General features: G+C 40.7%; 1 protein-coding gene across 4 annotated transcripts in view; it reads left to right on the top strand.

The window, feature by feature from the left end:
- The window catches only part of FBXL20 (F-box and leucine rich repeat protein 20), a 67,579-nt gene that overhangs the window by 37,144 nt on the left and 14,032 nt on the right, over positions 1–16,403 (top strand). For 3 of the 4 annotated variants that reach the window (XM_083470031.1, XM_083470030.1, XM_083470029.1), the window contains 7 exons: positions 680–734; positions 3,323–3,397; positions 4,935–5,029; positions 11,824–11,892; positions 12,508–12,603; positions 13,476–13,602; positions 15,649–15,723. In XM_083470031.1, coding sequence (XP_083326157.1) covers positions 680–734; positions 3,323–3,397; positions 4,935–5,029; positions 11,824–11,892; positions 12,508–12,603; positions 13,476–13,602; positions 15,649–15,723 — 592 coding nt within the window. Of the gene's footprint in view, positions 1–679; positions 2,584–2,688; positions 3,398–4,934; positions 5,030–11,823; positions 11,893–12,507; positions 12,604–13,475; positions 13,603–15,648; positions 15,724–16,403 lie in introns of all 4 variants that reach the window. The other variant, XM_083470032.1, reaches the window with a different exon arrangement.

Here is a 16,403-nt window from a genome sequence, read left to right as displayed (position 1 = left end):
CGGCCTACATTTTAATTGCATCCTAGTCCCATTCAGTAATAAAGGCAAGAGTCCTGCAAGTGTCTGAGTACATCATATCTCTGTCTGCCTCTCTTTTCATCCCCAACCACGTTTAAAATCTGTGTTTTATTCTTGCTATGTGGTATTCATGCTACTAGCTTTTTTATTAGTTTTACTTTTCTTTTTTTTATTTAACTGCATTTTTAACAAAACGTGTCAGTATTGACAAGGATTGCTTGAGCTCATAAATATTGCTATTAGACATTTATAATGTGTGAAGTAGTGTGATAGAATTCATTGTCATTATTTTAAACAGTAAACTGATTTTGCTGTTTGTAGTAAGTGTATCTCTTAATTCCAGTTGTCATATAATAAGGAATTAACCCTAATAGAGAAACAACACATATGTGATTATTTGCTGTTTGTTATTCCAAGAATCAATCTTTGTTACAGTTCTATTAGATGAGTGCTATAGGTATTTGACCGGTCAAATTGCTACATATTTTTTGACTGGTCAGATGTTAAATCCTATTCCACTTTTAATTTTTCAGGGTTGAGCCCAGGCACTGGAAACAGGCTGCAAGACCAAATATACCAATTGTTGCTAAACAATTTGTGAGGAGAATCCCATGTGCATGTTCCAATGTTTAGTTATTTGTATGTATGTGTTTGTTAACAGAATATTCTCCTTCCTGGATGTGGTCACGCTATGCCGTTGCGCTCAGGTCTCCAGGGTAAGAATGTTTGCAAACTAGTACTGGTAAGGTTTTAATTGCTTGTCTCTTGGGCACCTCCAGTTTGTCATCATATCCCAGAGCCAAGAAAGTGTCAGCTTGAAGGGATATGTCAACAGAGGCCCCATTTGCGCTATATATTTAAAGCATACCACTTTAAACAATCATTGCTTCCCTCAAAGATTCCTGGCAACTTTTGTTTGTCAAGGGTGCTGAAAACTGTTATTCTTCCCTCGCAGAGCTACAGGTGTCATAGTGGTTTCACATTCAATTCCTCTTCCCAAAGAACTCTGGGAATTGTAGCTCCAGGAAGGGAATAGGAGTTTTTCATCCTATCAACTCTCAACACCATTTACAAACTACCCAGGGTTCTTTGGGAGAAGCCATAACTGTAAAAAGTGGTATGATACTCCTTTAATTGTACAGGCGCAGAGACACAGAATGCACATCCTCCCCACAGGTTGTATTCCCCACCCACCTTTTTTTTTTACTTTTCTTTTCTTGTAATATTACCAGCTGAGGTCTGTCTTAGTTTCGACCAGCCAAATCTAACTGGGTGGAGTTTTACTATTTTGAGATTTTCAAATAGCCTAGGATTGAGAATCACAAAGAGATGTTATATGTTTCTACCAACTGCCCTATACTGAATAATGGGGTAAAAGGTTATCACTGTAGCAAAAGGGAAGGTCCCTAACCTATGTCAAATATAATTATTTTTCTGTTACCTCTCTCAGACGCAAACACTGGCAAGTCTCTCTTGATTGTGGAAAATGTCGGGCATACAGGGATTAATGCTCCCCTCTCTCCTGTAGGATATGTGTGCATCTGTTTATCATAAAAATTCTGGGTGGAGATGTGACTGCTATTATGGAAACATAATAATCCATAGGTTAACAAAATAATTAAGTCTCAACCTGCATTTTTATTTTATTTTTTTTAAAAGAACATTATGAACTCATAGTTTGCCCCAGTCATTAAATGCCTGACTGGAACTGATGCTCAGGCTCAAACTCTGAAGGAGAGAGTGCTGAAGCTGTAGCTAAACCACTGAGATCACTGTGATGAGGAAGGTGGGTCATGCAAATTCACATTTGTTGCTTGTTTCTCCAGCACATAGTTATTAGTAAGCACTGGCACATTCTTACACATTGGGCAAAAAAATCCTGATGGGTTCTGACCTGTCTGTGACTATCCAGGAAATAGATCTTCAGGTTGTGGTGGATAGCTCCATGGAAATGTTAACTCAGTGTGCAACATCAGTGGAGTGAGCAAATTCCACACTGGGAATCTTTAAGAAAGGGACCAAAAATAAAATGGCCTCTATTTACAAAGCTTCCATACTTCATTCTGATTGTCCCATCTCAAAAGGGATATTGTAACACTGGAGAAGGAAAGCCCAAAATATTCAGGGACTCAAAGCATCTTCCTTTCGAAGAAAGAACTAATGCCCTTGGGATTTTTTTATTTGGGTAAAAAAAGACAGCTGGGGAGGCGAATTGAGTTTTTTAAATTATGTATGATGTGGAGTAGATAGATGCTTTGCTTCCTCTCTCATAACACTAGTGAAATTAGCGGTCTGGACAGTCAAAATTAACAAAATGCATCTTTATCTTATGGTTGCCATTGGGTTTTTTAAAAATAAACCAATTCATGGGTCTTATTAGCTGCTATAGCTATATAGCAGCTATGTGGATTAGGTGGACCTTCCATCTGATCCAGCAAGACTCCCACATTCTGTAGTTCTTTGCTTCCCTTCTTTTCCCATGGCCCCTTCCATTGCCTGTTCAGTTCTAACCTTCCTCAGTGGGTAATGTAAAATAATATATATGACATGGCAAATTGCCAAGAGGTAATTTTGAAAATGTAAGTACATCTCTTATTGATCTTTTTTAGGGAACTTTATTTTTGTTAATAGAGTTACTTTAATATAACACTCCCATTTGTTATATGTGAGTCATTAAAATGTGTGCTTTAAAGCTTCTTTGTTTTTTAGTGTGAAACTATAGAAAATTCCAAGGCATCATCAGCCAATACAGTCACCTCTTTTAAGGATGGGGAAGGGAGGGCAGGTGCCTGCTCTGCTTTACCAATAGGGTTAAGAGATTGGAGAGTAACCTACTCCTTTGCAACTACTCATGCCTCCGTAGGCCTGTGTACCACTTAGACAATTTGTGTTTTTTTAGAGGGTGCTAGCACCTGTACTAAGGCGGACCCTGTCAATCATGTCGTTCACTGCAAAGTATGACACCGTAGCCTGAGCATTTGAGTGTAATCACCAGGTGTGCATGTTTCAGAATTGTGGAAGATCCAACTGTCTGTGGTTCTTTAAAGAGAAAGAAATGGCAACCAGAACAAACAATGATTTAAGCATTCTCTCAGCAGTTCTGTTGCTACACTGAAAATCATTTGTGCATGGTTGGGGCCTTTCACGCATGGGTTTGCTAGAAGCATCCCACTGGAAGCTTCACCTCATTAAGGGCCAGGGGCTTTGGTGTTGGTTTAAATTAGACCCAAGTTTTGCTTTATATTTCTGCCATATTTCCCCACATTTTACATTCTTTTCACTGTCTTCTCTCTTTTCACTGCAGGCGTGGAATGTCCTGGCCCTGGATGGCAGCAACTGGCAGCGCATTGACCTGTTTGATTTCCAGAGGGACATAGAGGTATAATTAAGTGGTGTGCAGAAACAATTTCTCTAGTTAAACTGTAATTACAGCACTGTGTAAGATCAGTAATAAACTGTGTAATCTTTTGCATCTTTCCCCAGAGATAGGATTGTTAATTTCTAGTTTCTAGCTCCAGGATTTCAGATACTGAAACTGCGCTAACTTATTTTACGCACATAGGTTTGTGGATGTGTGAACTTTCACCTGTGTGCAAAGACATGGATCCCTAACTTGTTAATATTTTTACTGGGGAAAGATCTAGGGGTGGTAACTTCCCATTTAGCAGATCTGGGCAATTAGTTCATTGGCCGCTTGCAAGAATAATGCACCATTAGGATGGATGAGACAGCGTATTTTGGGTGGTGGCCTTTTTGGAGTACTGCTAAGGGCAGCAGATTGTAAACCATTTGGGTTAAAAAACAAACAACCATTTGGTAAGTTTGCCATTTGGATTTCCTTCCTCAGGCACCAAAATATTTTGGTCCATTCCTAGTTGCACAAAATCTATTCTTTATGTGATAACCGTTGCCGTGGAAAGAACCTGTTCTGGTTCCTTGGGGCTCTTAGCCGCATTAGTGGCTTCCAAGTGGAAGAAGCCTAGCTCATGGTGGAACATCTGCCCTGCATGCAGAAGGACCCAGGTTCAGACCCCGGCACCTCAAAGCAGGGCTGGGAAATACCCCAAGGAGGGTTGTCTGAAATCCTGGAGAGCCGCAGCCAGTCCATGTAGAGTAGACAGTACTGACCTACATGGACCAATGGTCTGATTTGGGATAAGGCAGCTCCCTATTTTCTCATGTAGTCGAATTTCCCATTGCGGCAGTCAGATCCGTGCCATCGGATATGACTTAGGAACTTCTGGCATGAGCTTTAAAGCTAAACTGTTCATACCAGGGGTTCTCAAATTGTGTGATGGGGAGCCAGTCCGAGTTAGATTTTTGTGCAGAATACCAGCTCTTTGAACTTCTCCAAGTATAATATTATTGTGGCTCGGTGACAGGACCCTATGCACGGCTGGCTAATAGTTTTCTGTCATGCTGATGGCTCCTGTCAGCTCATATTTTGTTAAGTAAAATAGTTGTCTGTGGGCTGTCTTTTGCAGGCGCAAACTGGGAAAAGAGTATATTGCAGCAAACAACCGTGAATGTGGCTTGAATGATGGCATGTCAAATCATGATTTGTGCCTATAGGTTCAGATGGCCAATTTGCCACTAGCAAAGAAGAATCTGAGCAGCACACAGGGATTGTGTGACCTTGCCCTAGATTCAGCTTATTATGGGCCAAGTACATATAAATGTTAGACATTCTACAGGACGCAGGTTTCTGGAGTACAGAATTTAAATACACAAATTTAAGGAGGATTTGAGGGTTGGATAAAAAAAGGGTACCAACCAGGGGAGGAGTGGGTTAACAGGGGGGAGTTGATGCTTTTACTAAAAAAATTGAGAAAGTTATTTACCACATGGAAAGTTAAGCAAAGCTAATTACTCTGGAAGGTCACATCAATCGAATTCTCTTCCTGGTCTTTTTACAGGGGCGTGTAGTGGAGAATATTTCTAAAAGATGTGGGGGTTTCTTACGAAAGCTGAGCCTTCGTGGATGCCTAGGTGTGGGAGACAACGCATTAAGGTAGAGAGGTCAAGTGCTTTGCCACTGAAAAAGCACAAATAATTTTATTTTTCTATCCAGCGGAGAACCTGAACATGTAGGGTGGGGCAGTGGGCCACTTTCAAATGAGGTTATAGCATTTCCAAGATAATTGACTCCTATATTGATATCACACTTAGGCGGTCCCATTTCTATCGGTTTAGAAAATGGGCCTACCAGAAATAGCGGGGGTTGTGCATACTTGCATAATTCACAAATTAAAAGAATTTTTAAAAATTGAAATGAATTGACAAGAACCTATTAAGAGTGACTTTCAGGTCCTACAGAGCATTGAGAGCATCAATTGAAAGAAAATAATGAGGAAATGTATGGGAAACATTATTTGCCTGCTTGAGTCCATAACAATTTATAGTGTCCTAGAACTGGGGATTACCATTGAAAGGATGTGTGCCATGAGGTTAAAAGAGAAAATCCCTCTCTTATATGGAGAAGTTTCAAGAGAGAAAAGAAAACATGTCCTCTTTTCTGTTTTCCACCCTTCTGACCTATCCTACTTTTAGCTAAATGGCATAAAGCATTCAGGTTAATGGCTGGCAGCTAACCCCAAACCTGAGCTGTTTAGCACTGTGTAGTGTAGTGGGAAAATATATGAGTAAGGACAAGAAACACTTCCTTTTCATTTTCTCCTGAAAATCCCTATCCTCATGAGCCACCAACTTTCACGTTGGCACCCCTGGTAGATTCTGCAGTTGCTGGATCACAGTCCATTGAACAGAATTACAGAACAGAAGTGGGTGTCTGCAATGAAATGTTGCAGCGTACACTCAGTCCCTGAGTCTGGATTGAGGAAACCTGTGTTCACATTCTAATTTAGGTCTTCTTCAACCAGTCAATCAAAACATTTTATTTGCATGCCGCCTTTCCAAAGTTAAAACCATGATCATGCAGCTTACAACATATAAAAGATTACGTAACTACAGACGTAACAAAAGTAGCCATGAACAATAAACAAAACATCAAAAAGTACACAAGCAATTTGAATAATTTCCACATCAGATCCAAAATAAAGATACAAAAAAATAACGTCATCATCATCAACAACAATCCCCCAACAACCCCACCTAAACAAGATTCTGTTCCGCAGCCTCAGCTTTTGTAGCTGGAGTCAGTCAGGGCCCTGCCCTCCCAGGCCAGGTGGGGAAAGGCCTGCAAAGCAGGGAGCAGGTCTTCCAGGACTCACAGCCAAGATGGTCTCTGGCCTCTTCACTGTCTGGAGTGGCCCCACTGCTGCTGTCCCAGAGCTTCTTCCAAACAACTCCTTGTAAGGCATACAGCTTGACCTCTTAGAAGGCATGGTAAATAACCACCAGGTGCCAGCATCCACACAACTGTAGATATCATATAATCAGGGCCTTGCCTTTGAATATATTGGAACTTCACTCAGTCTTGCTGTAGCTTGTCTAAGTTGCTAGGAATAGCCACTTGTCCTATAGGCTAGTCACTGCTCTGTGAAAGACCTCTAGCAAGTCACCATGTTCTGAGTGCCTCTGCAAATTTGGTCTCACTTTGCTGCTTTTTTATTTATTTTGACAAAGTGATAATAAATAAATAAGAACAATAATGTGCACCCCACCCCTAAGACCATTCCATTGTAACTATCCACCCTCCCAGAATTTCAGCACCTCTTGTGATAGTTTGACCCCTTTCTGTTTTAACAATACAAATTCTACAAAAACCCTACATATCACCTCAAAATCGTTTCTCCTGCATATTCCCCATCTTACCTTAATAGCACATGTTAATTTATTATCAATAGCTATATCCCACACCTCTTTAAACCATTCTTCTATTTTATATTCACCTTGCCCCTTCCACTTCCTAGCTATAATAGCTTGTGCTGCTTTCAGTAAATTTGTGAGCAAGTCCTTCATAGCCTATGAACCTTCCACCCCATTGCAAATCATGCTACTCTGGACCCAGTGATTTCTATTATCTCCTTACACACCCTTGGCCCAAATAATTGTACATATTTACACCACCACAATATGTGAACATAAGTCCCGGTTTCCTGGCATACCCTCCAACATAACACTGAATATTTCTTATTTATTTGATTAAATCTGACTGGTGTTAAATACCATCTCCAAACTAACTTATAATAATTTTCTTTTATCCTTGTAGACAACATTTTCAAATTGTGTTTCTCCCATATTTACCCCCAGCATTGACTATTTATCTGCCCTGTTTTCTCCTCACACACCTTTTAATTGATCTTCTTGATCCTCCATTTCTACTAATATTTTATAAATTTCACTTAATTATCACTTTTATAACTATATTTTCTTCTATATCTCCTTTTTATAATCATTTTTTTAAAAATTGTATATTCTTTGCAGCTCTTATTTTCTCATAACCACTTCTTTGTCCATTGCTCCAATTGTATACAGTTAAACCAAGTTATTTTACTTCCTGTTAGAGCTTCTCTTATTTGTTCTTTTCTTCTCATTTTCTCCACCCATGTCTTTATTTTAAGTATTTTCTTCTCTTTCACTTCTTTTTCAATTTCCTTTTTAAAATTTACTGGGAAGTCTTCTATCTTCGCTACCGGAGTTAGTTGGGAATTTACTGGTATCAATTTTCCTTTATATTTTGCTCATCTCTCAATGATGTTTCTTAATAGAATCATAGAATCATAGAGTTGGAATAGACCACAAGGGCCATCGAGTCCAACCCCCTGCCAAGCAGGAAACACCATCAGAGCACTCCTGACATATGGTTGTCAAGCCTCTGCTTAAAGACCTCCAAAGAAGGAGACTCCACCACACTCCTTGGCAGCAAATTCCACTGTCAAACAGCTCTTACTGTCAGGAAGTTCTTCCTAATGTTTAGGTGGAATCTTCTTTCTTGTAGTTTGGATCCATTGCTCCGTGTCCGCTTCTCTGGAGCAGCAGAAAACAACCTTTCTCCCTCCTCTATATGACATCCTTTTATATATTTGAACATGGCTATCATATCACCCCTTAACCTCCTCTTCTCCAGGCTAAACATGCCCAGCTCCCTTAGCCGTTCCTCATAAGGCATCGTTTCCAGGCCTTTGACCATTTTGGTTGCCCTCCTCTGGACACGTTCCAGTTTGTCAGTGTCCTAATAAGGGATTTTCAGTATTCTGCCACAATTGCCTATTTGGTTAGCTTAAAAATATATTCACGAACTTCTCCCTCATTCCTTGTGTACCACTCTAACCATTCTAACTCGCCTTGTTCTGTTATCACATCTATGATATATCTTAACTGATTTGCTATATAATATAACTTTACCTGTTTTCTGGGGGTTATACCATCATCTTTTATTAATTCTAGGCTTCTTATCCCATTACAAAATGTATTAATCATACTTTGCCAACACTTTATCTCTGTCTCCAGAGATAATTGGTAAAATTCTAAATAAAAAAATTTATTCTAGACAAAATTTTCATTTTAATTATCGCTATTCTTCCAAACCATGAAAGCTTTAATTTTTTTATATTCCTCCAGCTTTCCCTTAATTTCCCTCTTTAATTTGTTAAGATTCTCTTGTTCTAATTTTTTTAAATTTCTTGTTATTCTCAAGTACTTTATTACATTTCTTAATTTGATATCTATTTCAAGAATTTTCATTTTTCCTCTTCATCATAGTTAAATATCACCATCTCTTATTTGAACCAATTAATTCACGACCCTATTATTTCTCCTTTTTTTTTCAAATGTTTCTCTATTCCTGCTTATTTTCCAACAGATTTTCGATTATTAGCAAGGTATCATCTGCAAATAAGTTTATTTTTTCTTTTCCATTATTGCATATTCCTTTTATATTTCCATCTTCTCTAATTACATTGGCCAGAGTTTCAATGACCAATACAAGTAAAATTGGGGAAAGGGGGCATCCTTGCCTTGTACCTTGGGCTAGTGTTATTTGTTCTGTTATACTATCGTTCACTATGACATATGCCTTGTTCCTCAGATATAATTGATTGATTAATCCCTTAAATGATTCTCCAAATCCTAAGCTTTCTATAATCATTTTTAACGCCAGCCATTCTACACAGTCAAAAGTCTTTAAAATATCCAATGCTACTATACCAGCTTTCAGTTTATTTCTTATTATATCTATTTTATTCAACACTCTTCCTGTTGAACTAGACATCTGTCTTCCTTCCACAAAGCCACATTGGTTTTTATTTATAAATAAAATTAGTCATCTTTTTTGCCATTACAGTCATACCTCGGGTTGAAGTAGCTTTGGGTTCAGCGTTTTCAGGTTGCGCTCCGCGGCAACCTGGAAGTAACGAAGCACATTACTTCCGGTTTTTGCGCTTGCGCATGTGCAGACACTCAAAATGACGTCACGCGCATGCACGGAAGCGGCAAAACACAACCCGTGCAGATGCGAGTTGCATTTGCTTCAGGATGCGAACGGGGCTCCGGAACGGATCCCATTCACATCCAGAGGTACCACAGTATTGTGGTCAATATTTTAGCATCTTGATTTATTAGGGAAATTGGCTTATACGGTCCTGGATCCTTCAAATCTTTTCCTGGTTTTGGAATTAAGATAATTAATGATTGTTCCCACGATGGAGGGATCCTCTCACCCTCTATTACTGAATTATATAATACTTTTAATTTAGAAACCAATATATTTTTAAATACTTTACAATATTTGGTTCCCAATCTATCTGCTCCTGGGGCTCCCCCCCCCCTTTTAGTTTTCTTATAACATCCTCTATTTCTTTTTCTGATCACGTTGCTTCTAAAGTCCTATGGAAATGTAGTATAGAACAATCCAAGATGCATGTTGCCCAGACCACTTCCAAAACCTTCTGGAAAGACATGGACTTGCTGAGTATCATGGGACAGGACTTGAGCTTGTCCCAGGGCTTTGCAGAGCTCTGCTACCAGAGGCACTTTATCAGCTTGACTGCTCAGGGCCCTTACCTGACAGGTGAACTGCTAATTATTTTTATATATTGCTAGTAATCTGTTGCTAATAACCTACTACAGGCACTTAGGTAAAGTGGCCTGTTCCTTTTGCCCTCCCTGCCAGCCAGTCATGAGAGTGTATATGTTTGCTCTTGCTAGTTCGGTTTGCTCAGAGAGTGTCTGTCTGTTTCTCAAGGTGTTGAGCTCTTCCTGGTTTTCAGCATTGAGATCACTGTGCTTCCACAGCCACTCGGTTATGTGTAGATGTGTCTCCCCTTTCTGAGGTGATGGTGGTTATTATTTAGAAGTAAATGTTCTCTTTCAGCACCACAGTAGGGCAAAGTTCTGCCTAATGGTTTGCTCGGTTTCTTGACATGGCTTTGGTACCTGCTCGAAATAGGCCTGCACCACCAGTCCTCCCATAACAGATTTGGAGGGAATTATACCTATCAAAAGTGAGATGCAGGAGACCCAAACACATCCCCCATACACACTGGTGTAGTAGTTCGGACACCACAGCCTAATCATGGCTTGGCTGTCAGGAACGTTCTACAGCTCCTCTGCTCATTTCTCTCCCCAGCTTAGGGTATCATGGTATCAGAAAACTGGAGAGACTACTCAAGCCCACAGCACATCTCTGATGATCAGAATGTGACTTGACTCTGACATCTGAACTGGGCAGCTGTCTGAATCTAACTTGGAAGTTAAGTTCCATAGTCTGTAAACTGAGGCATAGTTAATGGTTTGCCTGTGAATGTGCAGGGATTGCTCCTACTTCCCTAGTGTGAGCTCAAGCAACAATCCCCATGATCTCTGGCCAAGGATTGTGGCTTGTTTGGACAGGGCTCTAAGCCTGGGATTGTGGTTTGTTGCACCAGCCCTGCACAAGGGGAAGAATGAAGCAAGAGGCACCTCTGTGTTCACAGTAAACCATTGATTATGGCTTACCATTATCTGTGCCTTCACAGTGCCTTCACTTCCTAAGTGCCTTCACAGGAAGGATCATTGTAAGGATGATGAGATAAAGACTGTGAAGAATTAAAATAGGATATAGCATTCTGGTATTTTTGTTACTTGAAATGCGAGCTGTGTGCATTGCACTTTTTCTGGTACATTGCATGGTGACAGCAAAGATTCTCCTTCAAGGAAAGAGAGCAGAATGTTGGCAGCACAGCTATAAAACACTTAATCTTTCTCTCCTCCTGATGCTCAGAGAGGAGGAGGTGTTGTTGTTAACAGTTAGGTTTTCATCTCCCTCCTAGGTGTTCATGGCTTTCCCCAATTTATTCTCTCAAGAACCCTATGAGGTAGGCTGGACAGTGACTGGCCCATGGTCACCTGATGAGCATCATTGCTGAACAGGGATTTGAACCCTGGTCTCCCAGTCCCAGTCCAACATTTAACATCTGTGCACTGGGGTTTCTCTTTATGCTGGACCTTTTTCCAGGCAATGTTAGAAAGCAGTTTGGAGATCCAGCCAGGGGAGCTGATGCATGTACTTACCTGCCTGGCACTTGCACACCTATAGGCTACAGCTAGTGTACACTGATGAAAGCACCCTGGTATGTATGTACAGCCTTGTCTTCTGTAGTTGGCAGCGGGAGATCCACATGTGCATTACCATCTTGATCACAGCCAACACATGAAATAGATTGTGAATGGTGTTTTCTCTTTTCTTTTTAAGCTGGGTATCGTCCCTAAATATTCTCAAAGTATCACTTAAAAAAACAAACCAACCCCAATTATTTGCTTTAATTGCCCCTCGGTTTGTAAGACCTTTTAAATGTCAGGTGCCACTGATTTAAAATGTATGTCATTAAAAGCCTGAAAAGCACTGTACTTTTTTCTGTCACAAAGGACATTTGCACAGAACTGCAGAAATATTGAAGTGTTGAACTTGAATGGCTGCACCAAGATTACAGATGCGTAAGTGGCATTTATTTCAGCTCTCCACGGCATTTCTTTAGCTCTTTTTAATCACTTTCCCCCATTTTCTTGGTTGCATGTTTTGTTGCTCAAATGCTGTCAGAGTATATCTGTTCTTATTGTGAATGGGTAGCTAGAAAGGGCAAATTGCCAAGGGACCCCTGTCCCACTGTAGGGGGCAGCACCAACTTAAACTTGGTGCATCAAGCCCTTCCTTACCTTTGCATCACCTTCATCAAATCTGCAGTGGTCCCCTGTGCGTATATTGGACAGGCAAGGGATCAGAGGCTAAGCTTGGAGGGCACATGGTTAGGCTGGGCCAGATGTGCTGAGCATCTAATCTCTCTCATTTACCACACACAAATTTTTATATATCCCAATTTTTAATATAAACAGTAGAACATTGTGTCGTCTTAACAATGATATAGTTAAAAAGAAGAATCCAAATTAAGAAGAATATTGAGAATCTTAGTGTGCTTTTAAAGAAATAGATTTCAGTCAACTACAATGAAAATGAGGGACCCATTCTGATATAGGCACATGATCACTAAACGTCTTCTACTTAAAAAAAATATGACAGAGCAATGAACCTATGTGTGTCCTATTCTCTTCCAGGACATGTACTAGCCTTAGTAAGTTCTGCTCCAAACTCCGACATCTTGATCTAGCTTCCTGCACTTCAATAACCAACCTGTCCCTCAAAGCACTGAGGTGAGTGTTGCTCTTCATAAAGCTTATCCACCCTGATTTAAAAATACCGCACTTCTTTCTGATGTAAACCCCTGCTTCATTTTACCATGCTCTGGGCCAACTCACTGTGTCAGTGGTATAGCAGCTGACCAGAATTGGAACAGGGGTGGGCAGGTGTGGTAGAGGCACACCTTGTTCTTTCTTAGTTAGCCTGACTTGGGGAACTCCAGGAAGGCTGGGCATAAGATGACAATCAGTATAAGCTTGGGCTGTTTTCTGGTCCCATGGGGTCAGAGGGAAAGAATGAGCTTCCCAATTAGTCATGGACCAGGCGAGATCAACAATGCTAGTAGTGCGGAAGCCACAGAAGGCTGACATCCAAGAGATGGAATGGTCTTTCCTTGCTGTTGATTCAGAAGTGAGACATGCTGTGGCATTGCTGTATGTGCCTTCTTAGCCCCTGCCCTGTTTAGGTCCTTTTGATTCAGTAGCCCTTGTGCATGGTATACAAACAAGCCCATTCCCTTTCTCCCTGCAGTATTGCCACATGGCTTCTGTCACCACCTACCCCCATTATTCATAGACTTGTAGAGCTGGAAAGGACCCTGAGGATCATCTAGTCCAGCCCCCTGCAATGGAGAAATACGCAACTGTCCCATATGGTGATTGAACCAGCAACCATGGCGTTATCAGCACCATGCGCTAACCAAATTCCTGCTATAGTTTTCAGTTGGTGGTCATCCTTGAAGCTGTGGCAGAGAGCAGAGTTCAGTGTGTTATTACTGGAAAACAAGGCGGTGAATTTCCCTTGTTTCCAAAGCAAGAATTTTTTTATCCTTAAGAGTTAACATCTCTGTCTGCCTTTCCCCTCTGCCCCCTTCTCACCTCTCAAGTGAGGGATGCCCTCTACTGGAGCAGCTCAATATATCATGGTGTGACCAAGTGACAAAAGATGGCATCCAGGCTTTGGTGAGAGGCTGCGGTGGACTCAAAGCTCTGTTTCTTAAAGGCTGCACGCAGGTATGTCTCCAGAGAGGACACAGCAGCTTCAAGAAAGCTTGAGTTGAAGTGCATTTGTTTTAACTTGGAGCAGAATCAAGTTGAGTGTGGGTCATACATTGTGACATTGGAAGCAAGAGGGAGAACAGTAGGAGAGATTAAATTTTATTTATTCCTTTATTTATTTTACCCTGTCCAAAAGAGTTATAATGGCAATTTGCACTACATGAGTTTCTCTGAGGATAGAGAAGAAGGGAGGAAATCTGTGAGATTACTTTTGAACAAAGGAAAAGTAGAGCAGAAGCACTGTGCTTCGTGCAGTTCTTGGTTGTCTGGCGATAGCATGTGGCTTTTAAGTATAGGAACTTTTGGTTACTTCTCTTCTAGGATATTTGTTATTTTTAAAGGTGTTGGACTAGAAGAGGACCAAGCCATCCAAGCCAACCTTTTTTTAAAAAAACCTGGGCATCTGTACTGAAAAGCTGAGCATTTCTTGTGTCCACTGTATTTGAAATTCTGGAACACAGTCCTACCCTTTATCCAAATATGCTCCAAATTTTGTCTTGAAATTAGAAATTGCTTAAAAAGTAAAAATAGTAAGTTCGATAACTGAATTGGAAATCAGGTTGTGTGTTGAATCCTGTTCTGGGGAGGATGGCCTCTGATCTCAGCTTTGGGTGGGACCTGGTTCAACTAGCTGAGGGCCATTGTTCTTTGTGCTTTGCCCATGTCAAAGAATTTCAGTTCTTTGAGATGGGCCACATGACTTAGTTGTGGCACCTCATACAGGGAAAGGAAAAATCCCAACCTCGTTAGCAATCCCAGGCAAAATAATAAAATAGCTGTGACACAAGGCAGTTGCAGGACAGGAGCTTTCCACTGTCATGGTTTCAGGTTTCCTTGTACTGGTTTTTTGCAAACATTTTTGTGGCTCTCTTAGAGCATCTTAGAATTGTAATAGAGTAGCATAAGGCATGTTTCTAGGCCCCCAATCCAGGTTTAGTTGTGGGCAGTCAACCACATGTTACACAACTTGTGGCCTCTGATTGAGGATGTTCACCTGCATCAAATATGCATCCGGGAGCTTCAGGAGATATACATCCACATCTGTATCTGCATCCACATGGATAAAGGATGTTCAGTTTATAGTTGCACCTATATGAGTCAAAGAAAGAAGTTCTAGTGGAGAGGTTTAGCAAACGCAGCCATATTTTTATAACGCATATTTCTTTTTTTAAAATAGATTTAGCCTTTCCCCTTTTTTATGGAGTGCTAAGGAAAAAATATTGATGGAAGCAAGGCACTTGTTATCAGTTGTTTTGCCATCTGTTCTCCATGATTCAAGGACATCCGTGGCATCTTTAGTAGCAGAAATAACTTGGGTGTTGCCTTTTTTTCTTTTTGTCTTAACAAAAGAGCCTCTTTTTCTCTTTTAAGCAAAGCATGTTTATGTGAAACCAACAAGTAGTTATATTTGACGTTTTACTATGTTTTTATATGTACTGTAAGCTGCCCAGAGTTGCTGGGGAAAGCCATCCAGATGGGCAGGGTTTAAATAATAAAATTCTTATTATTATTAAAGGCATTTAAGTCCTTAAAATTCAGAAACTCTGATTCTAGAACCATGTGGTTCCACTATGAGATTTTCAAACACCTCCATAATGAAGCTAAGTATTTTGAGAACCCAGCCAAATAAATTCTCGGGCGACAATGCCACAAAGGTGTAGTGCTCATGGGGGTATAGAATGGGGAAATGGAATCTTTCTCTTGTTCTTCCCTCCTTCATGGCAGCCTTGATGCTGGGAGTTTTTGCAGTAGCCAGCTTTGAAAGCCTATTAGATGCTGTGGGTCCCATGGTGACATGAGATACCAGAGACCCATATGGGCTCTTAGCTGTCATTGAGAATGAGAAACTAGCCCTTTCTTTTTAAAATAAAAACAAAGACTTTTGGGAATCCAGATTTTCAGTAATTTTATTCCTGGAAAAGAAAACCCAAAATATGACTTCACGCTGACTCCTTTAACAAGTTGCTTACCTCCCTCCCTCCTATTGCACTTTTGTTCTAGCTGGAGGATGAAGCTCTCAAATACATTGGGGCACACTGTCCTGAACTGGTGACTTTGAATTTGCAGACCTGCTTGGTAAGTAATTGGTTCACACAAATCCAAATTTGCTCCTGTTTTTCTTAACATGCAGAGGCCATGAACTCTGCAAAGTGACCCTCACACCCCAAGTAATGCCTCTCCCTGTTGGCTTGGAGTAGTTGCAGTCCTGGTAGCTTGATGTTCATCTTATTTCATAGGGGCAAAATCCCTACTGTGGTGGATGGGAATGTGTGTGAAAATCTGGCTATAAAAATCGTCAGTAGCTGAGGGGACGGGCAAGTGTTTGTAGTTGCTTGCGTCTCTGTGCCTATAGCCATTCTTGACCCTTTGCTTCCAAACATGTTAAGCAAGACATTCAATGCCCCTAGTATGCTAGGCATACAGACGTTATTAGAATTTCCATGGTGCCCCAAAGCCACTGAAGGTTTCCTAAAACCGTGATATTCCCCTGTGGGGGGAATAAAGGATATTGAAAAAGAGCTCTTTCCATTTAAGAGTCTCATGCTCTGCCAGCACGCTGGAAGTTACAGTCCAATAACATATTGAGGGCACCTTGTTGACTCTGCTCTGGCCTTACGAAATCCACTGGGCTCCACCCTCAGATCACTAGGAGCTTGCCAACTCCACTCATTGACCAGATATTTTAAAAATCTCAAATTGGCAACCATATCACCACCCTAGACCATACAATGGATACCTTCTGCATATAGTAAAGA

Source organism: Podarcis liolepis (genome assembly GCF_965112155.1).
Source record: "Podarcis liolepis genome assembly, chromosome: 13".
Lineage (NCBI taxonomy): Eukaryota > Metazoa > Chordata > Lepidosauria > Squamata > Lacertidae > Podarcis > Podarcis liolepis.
Note: the sequence above shows the minus strand (reverse complement) of the source record. Positions and strands in the feature narration are given on the sequence as shown.